This window comes from Caloenas nicobarica, chromosome Z, assembly GCF_036013445.1.
Source record: "Caloenas nicobarica isolate bCalNic1 chromosome Z, bCalNic1.hap1, whole genome shotgun sequence".
In the NCBI taxonomy this organism is placed as follows: domain Eukaryota; kingdom Metazoa; phylum Chordata; class Aves; order Columbiformes; family Columbidae; genus Caloenas; species Caloenas nicobarica.
Window position 1 is genome coordinate 108,444,551 of NC_088284.1, and position 13,163 is coordinate 108,457,713.

The window sequence follows — 13,163 nt, forward strand, 5'->3', positions numbered from 1 at the left end:
GGCGGCCCGGGGAGACGGGCGCTCCCTCCGCCCCGCCGTGCCGCTCGGTGGCGGGGATCGGGGCAGCTCCGGGCTTCGGGGGGGGAAGCGAGGGTTTGTTTTGGTTATTATTTCTCTCATTTGCTTGAGTCAGTAAAGTTGCATGCGTGGGTGCTTTCCTTTCAGCATCGCCCCACGGGGAGCGTTTCTGAGGATTTCGTGGGGAAAACTGGTGGCCGAGGGGCAGCTCAGACCCGCGGGTCGGACGTGCCCCTGGGGCAGGGAAAGCGGCCGCAGGTTTTCCGCCAGAGAGGCTTTTCCAAAGTACTTAACAGCCGATAGCGCCCTCGCTTTCCCAAGCGATCGCACCGCCCGGCTCGGGCGCTCTCCCCGTGCCCTGCGGGGCCTGCGTGTCCCGGACACCGCCGAACCGCGGCAGGGCTTGAGGGAAAACAGACAAGATCTAGGACCGGACGCCTGGTTTTTATTTTATTTTATTTTTTTCCTCCTTTACGTAGGACCAACGTAGCGCTGTTGGTGTTATCCCAGCCGAGTGCCGCACGGAGGCGGGGCCCCGCTCAAGAGCCGCTCCCCGAGGACCTCCCTGTGCGCGGCGCCGGCCGTGAGACAGCTCCCGCGCTTCCGCGTGAGTATGGCTGCCGGGCCAGCAGGGAGGGAGCGGCACCGGCACCGGCGCCTCAATGCCCGCAGTCGCTGCCGGGGCCGTGAGGGGCCGCGGCCTCAGCGCTGACAGGGCCCGGGCGGGGCCTGCGCCTGAGTGACGGGCGGGGGGCGGGGCCTGCGCCTGAGTGACGGGCGGGGGGCGGGGCCTGCGCCTGAGTGACGGGCGAGGGGGGCGGGGCCTGCGCCTGAGTGACGGGCGAGGGGGGCGGGGTCTGCTCCTGAGTGACGGGCCGGGGGGCGGGGGCTGCGCCTGAGTGACGGGCGGGGGGCGGGGTCTGCTCTTGAGTGACGGGCCGGGGGGCGGGGGCTGCGCCATAGTGGCGGGGGGGGCGGGGCCTTCCCCTGAGTGACGGGCGGGGGGCGGGGCCTGCCCCTGAGTGACGGGCGGGGGGCGTGGCCTGCGCCTGAGTGACGGGCTGGGGGGCGGGGCCTGCGCCTGAGTGACAGGCGGGGGCGCGCTGCGCGCCGGGGCGGGGCGGCACGCGCCCAGCAGGCTTCCCGCGCCCGCGGGGTGTGTGTGGGGGAGCGGCCGGTGGCGGAGGAGCCGTGCGCGATGACGTAGTGCGCAGCGTGCCCCCTCCCTCCGCCCGCCCCCTCCCGCCGCTCCCCGGCCCCCGCCGCGCAGACCGTGACCCGCCGGCGCCGCTTCCGCCGCCGCGGCGGCGATGTGACCCCCCTCCCCGGCGCTCCCCGCGTCCCCCCGCCGGCCCGGCCGCGCAGCGAACATGGCGGAGGTGAGAGCGGGGCGGGGGCCTGCCCGGGAACTTGTTGCGCGGGGCCGCGGCCGGGCGGAGCGTCCCACAAGTTAGTTGTGGGGCCGGGGGGGGCCGCGCCGGGCCCCGGGGCACCGCCCCGCGCCCCTCCGGGGCCTACTGCCCCGGGACGGGGAGCCGCACCCCGGGGCGCCGGGCCCGGCTCGGCCGTGGGGCGCGGGCGGGCCGGGAGCTGCGAGCGGCGCCTCCCGCCCCAGGGCGGCAGCGGGCGGGGTCCGAGCCCCGAACGCGGCCGGGGAGCCGGGGCTGCACCGCTCGGGGGGGGCTGGAGCGGAGCCCTCGCTGCCGAGCGGGCGGTGGGGCAGGGCCTGTGCCCTCCTTGGGACGGGGTTCGTCTTTGGGGGGTGGGAAATGGGGGAGCGTAATCCCCGCGGAGGGCAGCGGGGTGCGCTCGCCGGCTCCCACCGGCGGTCTCCGTCCCACCCGGGCTTGGATCGGTGCACCGCTGCTGGAGGGTAAAACACGTATTTATTTTCCGTAAATAGCTTTTCGTAGACGTTAAGGCAAAGGAGGATTGGACGGAGAGCTGCTGAAAAAGGGAGAAGGACTGTTCAGGGGAGTCGCAGGAAATGGGAAAAGGCTTATTGACCTTTTCCGTGGGGGCAGAGCGGGATCCGTGCTCGATTGTTGAGGTGTGGACTTGTCCATCCCAAAAGGAGCTGGAAGAGCAGCTCTTCTGCTGCTTAGGAGGCAAGTTAGGACAGATGGATAGATACTTCATTAAGTTTTCTTCAAGTTATCGTAAGATTCCAATCTGTAGGTAATTTGCTGCTTGAACAGTGTTGACAAATGGATTGGAAATGCATATTTCAAAGGTGTTTCTTCCAGATAGACTCGGGGGGCTGGAGGTATCGGGATTAGAATATTTTACAGATGAGGTTTCTTCTCTCTTCCCTTGAAATTCCTGAATGTGTGGGAATTTTTACTTAAATTTATTTTATGTTTCCCTCCAAAATGAAATCTGTAATGAAGCATTCTTCCTGTTATTTGTATGAAATGTACTAATCTCATCTTAGAAGTTAAAAGAATCTACCTGTCTGTTCTTTGGTTGGGGTTTTTTTCTGTATCTTGAGCGGCACAGAATCACAGGTCTGATCCTTGAGTAATTTCTTGGCTGAAAAACTGTGGCTGTTAAACTCTTGTCATCTGTACATTTGGAGAGACTTTGGGGCATCACAGTATTCAGGGTCTTTGTCTCAAGTTTCACCAATTGCTTGTAAGTTTTGTTAATTAAATGCAGTGTTATTGTGAAATACTCACACCAGCTCTGTTCTGAGGGGAGCTGAAGTTCGCCATGTTGCTAAAGAGCCAGGGGCCGTCTGCTGAATTACTTCCTATTCTGTATTGTCACGTACTTATATTGACGGTACAGCAGGGAGAGCAGCTGAGAGTTGTAGGGGGTTCATGCTGCCGAGAGCAATAAAACATTGGTGGGGTTTGGAGGTCATGCAGGTTTTGTTTTTCACTTTATGGACATTGTTCCAACGTGTAAGGCTTTTATTACGTGTCGGTCTTGATATTTTGCTAAGAAAAGAAGAGTTGTGGTTTTGGTTTTTTTGTGTTTCCCCCCCCGCCCCCCCCTCAGCATTTTGCTTTTTTGAAGAAGGGCTGAGATGAATTCTTTGTCCTGTTTTGGCCTCTTTATTTCAGGTTAAGGGGCAGGAGCAGTGTAAAGGGCTGTGCGAGCTTTGATCCACCTGTGAGCTGAGTTCAGCACTGGCGGCTTGGCCGACATTCGTTCGCAGCCGCCGAATTGTGCAGACAACTGTGTGCACGGCTGCACTGCGTTCTGCATCAGGAAACAAGCAAAATTTAAAAAAAAAATAATATTTTCTTTCAGAGATTTAAGCCGTCTTCCCCATCCCCTCCAGTGGAAAAATCTTGTGCTGACTCTTAGGAAGGAATGCGCAGGTACTCATCCTTCGGTCAGGAAACATCCTAAAATGTTGCGTTCTAGAGAATCAGTGAGGCTTTAATGCTAGAGATATAAACCTCACCAAAAAAATAAACAACTTAAATATGAAGCTTTTTGAATTTGTCGGGAAAGTGCTTCGGACAGGAACCCTGAGCCTGGTTAGTAAGTAAATGAGTCCAGAAAGTGAAACTAAATTAACAAAAAAATGCTGTTTCACTTTTGTAGAAGCTTACCAGTTTGAACAGAGAACAGACCAAAAAAAATTTTTAATATATATTAAACTGGTTTTAGATTTGGGATTAATAACCTGTGTTAGGATTCCATTTTAATTTGAAGCCTGGTCACGTGGTTGCTTTGAATCCTAGTAATATTCCAACACATTAGGAGATTGTTCTACTCATAAATCAGAAAGAAAGCGTCTCTAACTTAAGATGAGCTCAAGCTTTGTGAATATTACCATATCGTGCTTTAAGCTGCTTACTTAGTTTTGTGGTGAAGTGAATGCTGATACATACATATTTTTTCCAAATATGAGTATTTTAATGCCTGTTGAGAAGAAAATATTTCTGACTGAAATGCTGGATTCGTAGTTGAAAGAGAATGGGGTTTTTTTGTTTATTCAGCCGTTACAATATTTGATAAAAATGTGGGAGTCAGATCTTCTGATTCCAAAAACCTGAAGAGCTGGGGTCAGACTTTGGTGTTGAAAAGATGGGCGGCTAAAACCCTGCGGTAGTTTCCAGAAGTGCTGAATTCCTGCTGTCGCTTCATTTTGCTCCGCGATAGGAGGCACCGCTGAGGTTCCTACAGGCAGTTTCCAGGACACTAAATGGGCAGAACCAGCGGGGAAATGGTGAACGTGGGGCAGCAGGACCATGTGCGGGAGGGTGGTGGATTCCTCCTGCCAAAATTATCAAGTTATGAGGTTCCTCCTTCCAGAATTGTTAAGCTGCGAGGTTGACACAACTTCTCAGCCGCTATCCTTGACATGTGCAGCTCTGAGCGCTCACAGATGCTGGAAAACACGGTCCCGATTCTCGCCCCTCAACTTTCTGACTCGCTGGAGTGATAACTCAAGTTTTTCCTTCTGCAGAGTGAGTTTCTGGGGGGTTAAAAATTAGAATTGGCGTCCTAATATGTCAGGCGAGGATGGGAAGCTGGAGCGTGTGTGTCTGGGAGAGGAGCGGGAGCAATTCTGGGCTCAGAGAATGGTTAAACAGCCTGATTTCTTTGAGTGCACTTCAATGTTGTTTGGGTTTCTGAAACGTAGTTGCTTTTGAGCAGAAAATCAGTTTATTGATATTGTGTGGCAGTGCTTTAGTAAGTCATCTTTAAATTGATAATGTCTGTTAAAATTTTCCTTTTTTCTGAATGTCATGCTGCTTTCAGTTGAAGAGTTTTAAACTTTGAGTGTGACTGAATTCTAGTTTTCATATGCAGCTTGAAACAACTTCAGGGCATAATGTTTCAGAAATATATGATCTAATAACCATCCCTAATAACCTTTTTGACATTCTTAATTTCTGTATTTTTATTAAGCTGTGCTATTAGTTTAAAACAATATGCATAAATGTGTACTACCCTCCCTGTAGGAAGCAGTTGTAAAGTTAACGCCATCGCTGATGTGGTTGCAAATTGAGGTGTTTGAACAATTGGGGAAGACGGAGCTTTTGAGCGACGCCTGGATACAAAATAAGGTCAAAATAGATTAAATCGAGGTTTCCTGCTGACTGATCTAAATCATGATTAAAATTGGCGGCTCGCATCAATCCATTCTGTTGAGCAGTGGGTTTTTTTCCTTATTTGATCTTGGATTTAACGAATTGTCTTTTTTATTTGTTTGTTTCATTTTGGAGCAGGTTTTGTAGAATAAGTCACAGATGTATCTGTGAACCTAACGCAGATCTGGGGATTGAGTTTTCTCCCTTCCTTGGTGAGAGTGTAACCTCCAAAGTGGTTGGTTATCGTCAGTGATTGTGTTCCCTCAGTTTTTATGACAAGCTATTGAAGGGAAAACAATGGCATTTAGAATTCTGCATTTGTAATCTTGGGAAGGAGGAGTGTTTTTTCTGTTGTAATGGAAGAGTTTTATGGACTGACTTCGTTTTTGATGGAATATCAATGTTTGTGGACTTACTGCTTGGGACTTAAGAGTTCTTTCTAGTACAGCGGATGGATTCTGGGTGGACAGTGGAATTGTTGAAAAATTCTGTTTCTTTTTGAGCCTTTTCCTGACCAGAAGCCCCAGTCTGTATTAATACTTCACTACTAATCCATTTGTGTCACAGATTGAGTGTAAGAATGTTTTCTTTGTGGTGCTTGGCATGTGACTGTGTCTGGTTTCATCTGAAATCCTACACTGGGATATGATCACTCAATTTCTACTTTCAATTCTTCTTAGCAAGAAATTTCAGGATACTACAAGAAGTTGAGGCTGGTGCTCTACTTTGTAATGGAAATGAACAATAACCAGTTAGAAATATCCAGTTGGAAGCGTGTGCTTTGGATAAGCCAGAGCTGGTGTTCTGTGCTTTGTAAGACTCCTTGAAAATGGAAGTTGTTGGGTTTTTTTAAGGTTTTGTGTTTGTTTGTGGCCTCTTGTTGTTGTTTTAACCAAACGTGCAGAATCTCAAAACTCCGTACTATGAGATAGTTTGGGGTAGGAGGGATGTCAGGAGGTCTCTGGTCTGACCAGCTTGCTCAGGGCTGTCTCCAGTCTGGTCTTGAAAACCTGCAAGGAAAGAGACTGGGGAGGCTGTTCGATGCTTGGCCGTCCTCACGGGGGAAAACGTCGGCGTTAGAAGCTCTAAAGTGGAATCAGGACTAGGATGGGAATGGCCAAGTCAAGGGGCCTTTGCTTAGATGCGCATGTTTGAGATCTGCGAGTTGAAACACTGTGCTTGACCTTTGTGTTCTGGAAATACAATAATTTTCCCATTTAGCAACCAAACTGGAAAAAAAAAAAAGTAAATGTGCATATAAAGGCTTCCATTTCATGTACAAAAGGGCTTGGAGGTCACTGTAGTTTTGGCTGTAGCGGTGTTTACATGTAAACCCATTAAATGAGGGGCAGCAGTATTATTATTATTTTTCTTCAATATGTTGCTGTTTTCTTCCCAAGATGTAAAAAACAAAAACCAAACCAACCAACTAAAGAACCCAAACAAAACAATACAAAACACCAAACCAAAACACCACCACCACACACCAAAAAAAACCCCCAACCGTTCTCTGACACTTGGGTTGTTTTGATATATAACCCAGGGAGAGAGGGACAGGCTGGAACTGGAAGCTTTCCGCTGGAATACCCATTTATGACAAGGGACATGTGTTCCCTTCGGTAAAGGATGTTCTTCACCGTTGTAACGGGCCGTTTTCTCCAGGCCATCGTGTAGCTTGGCTCACTGCAGTTTATTGAATGGCTGCCACAGTCACTTTGGAACTTCAACAGGTCAGGCGCGGGTCTTACAACATTTTTTTATTAACTGACACGCTCCTGGTCTCAATTGCAACTGCAGGGTCATTGTCTGAACCACGTGTATTCAAAACTTCAGGGCTCACGCGGTCTGTATTACTCATATAACTGTATATCTGCATTTTGGGAATAAACGCGAGTTGTTACGAACAGAGTGAGTGTTATTGTGTGCAGATCTGTAATGTGCTTTTCAGTAGTTTGCTTAGTGAAATGTAGCGTTAGTGATGTTGAAGCCAAGTACGTGTATGGTTGTGAGGTAATTACACGTCCCCTCCACACACCACTCATGCGTCATTCTTTGTGTCATTACATAATGCTTAACGCTGCTACATTTATTTGGCAGTTAATATTAACGTTTTCTGTGCCCCAGATGCTGCTAAAGCAAGTCACTGCGACCCAGAAGTTAGCTGGGGTATTCTCCTGTAGTGGCGTTGAAAAAGGTGTGAGCATCTGCTCGATGAATTTGTCAGGGTTATTGCTATCAATATAGACCAAATTTAATTTTAGTTTTTTGCCATTTTATGTAACATTTGAAGAACTATTAAAGATAACTGAGTAAACTTGAACAGGATGGATATTTGTCTTGTAGAGGCTGCAGATACTGCTAATTTTTAGATGTTTTGTTATTAATTGATTATATAATATTAAATAGCATGAAAGATGTTAACCATTACGACTGTAGTTTTGTAGATAGAAGTGAAACTGCGTAGTGTTGTGCCAGGTCTGCTCAGGTGTTTGTAGGCTGTGGGAGAAATGTAAAAAGAGCAAACTCAGTGCATTACTTTCCCAGCTTTCACATCCTGGAGTGTCACATTCCAGTCCAAGCAGCTCTGAAACGCTGGAACCAGAGCCGCGAGTCCCTGCAGAGTGGGCACTGCCTGGAGGGGTCCAAACCAAGCTGCGCACAACCCATGTCTCCTGAAGCCTGTTTGCATTAAATACAATTGTCATGATGGCAATTTATTTTTACTTTTACCATTTAACTCCCATCACAACTTATACTAATGCATCCCAAAGTCCAGCGAGTTTTTGTTGTCATAATAGCACGGTGGATCTGGGTATTTTTCCGTGTTTGCTGTGTTCATCACTTGGCAGTCCAGTGGTGTCTGAAGCAGACTCACCAACTTCAGTTCCATTTATTCCCATATCTGTACACCAGGGAATGTATTGGATATGATGTTTTGGGCTCTGTTGTTGCTGCAAGTGTCACTAACCTTCTGCAAACACCTACTCTGCACATCTTTCCCAAAACTCCTAAAAATACTCATAAAATAAAACCAGTGGCAGATTCTTATGGTGCCACCCAAGCCTGATGTTTCATTGCTTGATGTCTTTTTGTTTTCCCTTTACCATGAGGTTCATATTCTCCATATCTCAGAAGTGATATTTCCTTTAAATTGCTCATCTGGAGCATTAACAAATGTGCTCAATGGTGTCTCAATAGAGCAGGGCTCACTTGGTCACTTCAGTTTTCCCTGGTTGTCCATGAATTAGGAGTTTATAAATGATTTTTCATTCTTTTGAACTCACAAAAAACGTTCACTATTATCTTTTGTGATAGAGCTATGCATAGAACAATTTGTGTGTGTCAACCCGTATATTGTAAGTATCCCATAGATTTTCTGTGCTGGGCCTTGGGTACCATTATCTTTTTATAGGTAGCAGCTTTTTGTTCCCAATGGTGCCCTTGAGCCAAAAAGTGCTTTGTACTGCTCTGTGAATTGCTGCAGCAGAAAATGAAAAGCCACTGAAGAACAGGATTGTCCTTTTTCACAGGAGTTGCTGTTATATTGACACACCATAGCTTAGGACTTAAGATCCGATGATACCAATGTAGATTTTTAACTACTGCCAGGAAATTTTCATAAGCAAATGCCCTCAAAGCCACCTGTTCTACCCTGGTTGGAGTCATGATCACTTGGAGGCAAGGAAATAGGTTTCAATAATCAAGAGTTGCAGCAATTGTCTTGAGACAACTCTTTAATTACAGGATGCTCTTTCAGCTTCTGTGTGATGCTAACAGGTTGTCACAGCGAGGGTTACTCCTCATCTCCCACACCCTGCTCCGCGTGTTCCGCTTCAAACTCATGTTCTGGGCTGTTTGCAGCGCGTCTGGCGCTTGCAAAGGCCCGAGATGAAGTTCTTTGCTCGCTGATAGAATAAAAGACCAGTGTTAGTTTCCTTCGAGGTTGCCTTGCCGAACCAGCACGTGCTGGGCCTGGCCCAAGCGGCCGAAGCACGCGGGGCGGTGGGGAGAGGTCAGGCTGCTCGCTTGGGCAGCAGCCGGAGATGAGATGACATGTAACATGACACTGCGTCCAGCTAGGAATAGAAGGCAAAAAATGACTGGCAGTGCATCACTTCCACTGGAAACATGTGAAATGCAGAGATGATAATCTACAGACTAGGACAGACTAGGCAGGTGTGTTAGGTGAAGCTTAGAAGAGAGGAATAGAGACCCAGAGGCTGTTCTCATAAAAGCCGCCTGTGAAGTCTGTGGCAAAGAATGAACTAGAACCTCTCGAGGGATGTGTGCTCTCTGGGGGGCAGCCTGAAATGGACTGGACTGATGTTTCTGGAGGCAATTGGGTTTTTGCAGCTTTTTCTGGTTTGGGGTTTGTATTTTTTTTTCCTTCCATAGACCGGATGGGTTGTATATTTCGGAGTTGTGTAAAAGTCATAGGAGTTGGTCTTTGCCACTTGTCACAACCATTCAGCTGGGCTGTTCAGCCGGTTTTCCATCCACATAGAATAATTTTGGTTGGAAAAGCCCCTTAAGATCGTGGAGTCCAAGTGTTCCCCCACCCCTGGCACTGCCCCATGTCCCTGAGAACCTCATGTCCGTCTGTCCAACCCCTCCAGGGATGGTGACTCCAGCACTGCCCTGGGCAGCCTGTTCCAATGCCCCACAGCCCTTTGGGGAAGAAATTGTTCCCCAGATCCAATCTCAGCCTCCCCTGGCGCAACTTGAGGCCGTTTCCTCTGGTCCTGGCGCTTGTTCCTGGGGAGAACCCTGTTTGTCCAGGATTACTTGATCGCTTTGTGCGGCTGTTACAGAAGATGGCCTGAAAAGCCTTGCTGAAGTGAAGACAAACAGCATCCCCTGTGCTCCCCTCGTCCACCACACCGGTCTTCTTACTGAGGAAGGCTCTTAGGCTCAGGCATCATTTCCCTAGTGTAAGTCCATGCTCACCGCTCCCATCACCTTGTCCTCCTTCATGTTTGCCCCACTACCTGCCCAGGGCTGGGGATGAGGCCATCTCTGGATCCTTGTCCTTGAAGATGCAAATTATACCTTTTCCATCCTGAAAACTTGTAAAGCGTGATAGAAACTTCAAGTGGGACTGAACCAACAGGCTCCAACATTTCTATATTTATATGTAGATCACATAAAAATCTGTGCGCACGCACACGTATGTAGAGCCACACGAGATGTATGTGAATCTGAAGGATGCTGCATGGCAAGGGTTGGAGCAGACCCTGTTCTGCTTGTTGAAGATTTCAACGTGGGAAACGTGCTTTTCCAAACGGCGGTGGGAGCTGGCTGTTCCCCTTTACCCAGGGCTCAGAACCCCTGCTCTACCTGATGGTGCTGTAAAGAAAGCAGAGTCTCAGCTATTCTTGCTTTTCCAAAACTGCTCTCATGCTTTGAGTCACAGTTACTTTTCCAGGCACAAGTGCAATTATACCACGAGCCTCTTCTCACTGCCCGTCCTGATTCAATCAGTTTTGGAGACACGGCTCCTTGGCGCTCCTGTTATCCCCGGTTCCTAAGCTCTTTTTTCTTTGAGCCTTTCCTTCCTGGGCTGGTGTGAAGCAGGTGGATCGGCGGGGGGGCTGCACCTGCCCCGCGCGTGGGCCACCCAGAATTCCTTCCCTGGGGGTTATCCCTGCAAAGCCGAGACCGGCACTGCTGATCCAGAAACGCATCAGCTGTTTCCTGAGTGAGACCCATCCTGAAATGCCTCTTACACCAAAAAATAACCAGCGGGGCAGGGGATGGTTATTTAGCCTTAACAGTAATGTTAGTACTAGGTTAGAGAGAAACTGGCCATGAGTAAGCGCAGGTTTAGTCTTGGAAAAAGTTATATTTTGGCAGCAGGAGTGTTAGCTTGTGTAAAAGCCTTCCAATAACGCTGTGGTTTAATGGTTAGGCAGAAAGAACAGTTTTAAGATGGCTTTTGCAGAATTTATGGTTTATTAAGTAACCTGTTCTGTCTCTCGGAATAGATTTATCCTCAGGGCTTTCTAGGACGTCAGCTCAGCTCTGTTCCTAGGAGAGCCGTCATTGCTGGAATCATCTTTCATCACAAGTCACGGGGATGCTTCTTCCCTTCTTATCTCTACCAGCCCTGGTTGTACTTTCCTTTTCCCATCTCAGAGCAACTCGGTATTCAAGTCACTGGATTTTGGTGAGATCAGTCGTGTGTTGTCATGATGAGTCATTATTGGAATGTTGCAGAGAGCTGGATGCAAAATATACCGATACTGCAAAATATACCGATACTACCCTACTGCAAAATATACCCATACTGCAAAATAGGTGGTGGCCATCCTCTGCATTTGCAGTGCTCATTTATTTCATATTTTTTCTGAGAGAATCGTTAAGGCTTAGTCTTTATTTTAAGAATTTCAAAGATACTTCTTAATAATGCTTGTCTTTCACTTATTCTTCGCTTGCTGTGAACACGCAGTGTTGTCTGCCTTATTCGCATCGGCTGCCAGGAATAAACAGTGTGAGTTGGGTTTTGCCCCTGTGCTGCGATGGGTATGCCGAGACTTCGTTAATTCGCACTAATATTGTGTATTACCTATTACAAATTACCCAGCTTTGCAAGTTTATCAGACAAATAAAACATACCGAATAGTGATCAGACATTGCTGATTTTGATACTCAGCTTTAGCTCAATATAACACCATACACTGGAATTTGTTAAGATAATATTTGCAAAGAACAATTTTTAAATTGTAGTTGTTAGCAAAACTTCCTGTGGCATTGTGCAACATTTTGCAAAAATGGTTTTAGTGCTCACCTGTTTAATGTGAGTTTCAATATCCTTAATTTTGCAGATATTTCTCTTGCTTTGCTTTGTTTTGTGCAGCTAATGCTGCCTGAAAAGCTGCTTCTTGCAAGTCAGCGGTGATAAAAAGTCTTCCTCACTTTGAAAAACCACTTCATTAGGGCTGTTCCTGAAAATAGTTGAAACATTTGCTTGAATTTTCAAAACAAATGAGGTCTGCATGTCTGACATGCAAATTGCATTCCAGGAGGTTAAATACTGGCGAAATTATAAGCAAGGGAGAGCAGAATTTTATGAAAGAAGGTGTTTGTTCTGGTTATACATGTAAGGTCACCAAATATGGCAGGCCAAAGGATGCCTCTGTTACATAAAGGTTGTGGAAGTCTCTTTTTATTTTTTTCTGTAATTCAAAAGATGTATTAGTTTTGTAGCCTGTGATCATATTAATTTGTGTTATAAATTTGAAGAAAGTCTGGCTTGCAAAATAATTTGCGTTGGGTTTTTTTGTTTTGTTTTCTCAACAGCTGTGTTAGAGATTAAGATCGAATTGCTTTTTCCTTTTGTTGTATGAGGAATCCTCATTGTAATCCGCGCTTACCTTTTCAAAGCGGGTACCTTCATTTGAACAGAAACGGGGAATCTGCGTATTGCATGGTGTGCGGTTTCAAATAGAAAGAATAATTTCTCTTGAACTGGCTTCCACTGTCAGCGTCATCTGGTTTGTACCTTGGTTGTGGAAAAGGGGCTTGAGTACGTGGAGTTAAGTCAGAGCCGGATCTGTTCAGAACTAACCTGTCCCTACTGTTAATCTTCAGTTTTGTATCGGCGTAAAGGAAGAATCGGAAATGAGCAGATAGAGACGGAGGGAAAGCCGCATTGCTCCATCTGGCAATAGCACCGATTTACGCCGTTCTAAGCTGGTTTAGAATTGTAATACTATGGATTGAATACTATGAATCGCTTTGCTTTATTTTATACCTTCATCGACTCAATTATTGCATCACAAAGCGGGCAGTTCTTCCAATTATTCTTGCTGAAATAGTGCAGCAATAGTGATATATAAAGGAGAAAATGAATGCTATTTACCTTAAATTGCTTCAGCATGTTTCTGGTGCTTTATTTGTAACTATATTATTTGCAGTAACTTGCTTTTATCAGATGAATTATTGAATTGCATTTGTACAGGTTCAACATCGAAAAAATAATCTCCTGTGTTTTCTTTTTCAGCCTTCTGTTGAGTCTTCAAGCCCAGGTAAATATTTTCAATATTTCCTAAACTTATGAGGGCGCCTTTGGAAAATTATTTTTGCTGGTCT

At 47.1% G+C, this 13,163-nt stretch overlaps 1 protein-coding gene across 2 annotated transcripts in view; it reads left to right on the forward strand.

Moving 5' to 3' along the window:
* The first annotated feature begins 524 nt into the window (after window positions 1–524).
* MIER1 (MIER1 transcriptional regulator) overlaps window positions 525–13,163 on the forward strand; it is a 33,145-nt gene continuing 20,506 nt past the window's right edge. Inside the window, exons 1-2 of one of the 2 annotated variants that reach the window (XM_065655396.1) lie at window positions 525–625; window positions 13,075–13,099. Coding sequence is in view for 1 of the 2 variants with exons in the window: in XM_065655395.1 (XP_065511467.1) it covers window positions 1,389–1,397; window positions 13,075–13,099 (34 nt within the window). In the remaining variant the exon portion in view is untranslated. Of the gene's footprint in view, window positions 626–1,314; window positions 1,398–13,074; window positions 13,100–13,163 lie in introns of those variants that run through there. The other variant, XM_065655395.1, reaches the window with a different exon arrangement.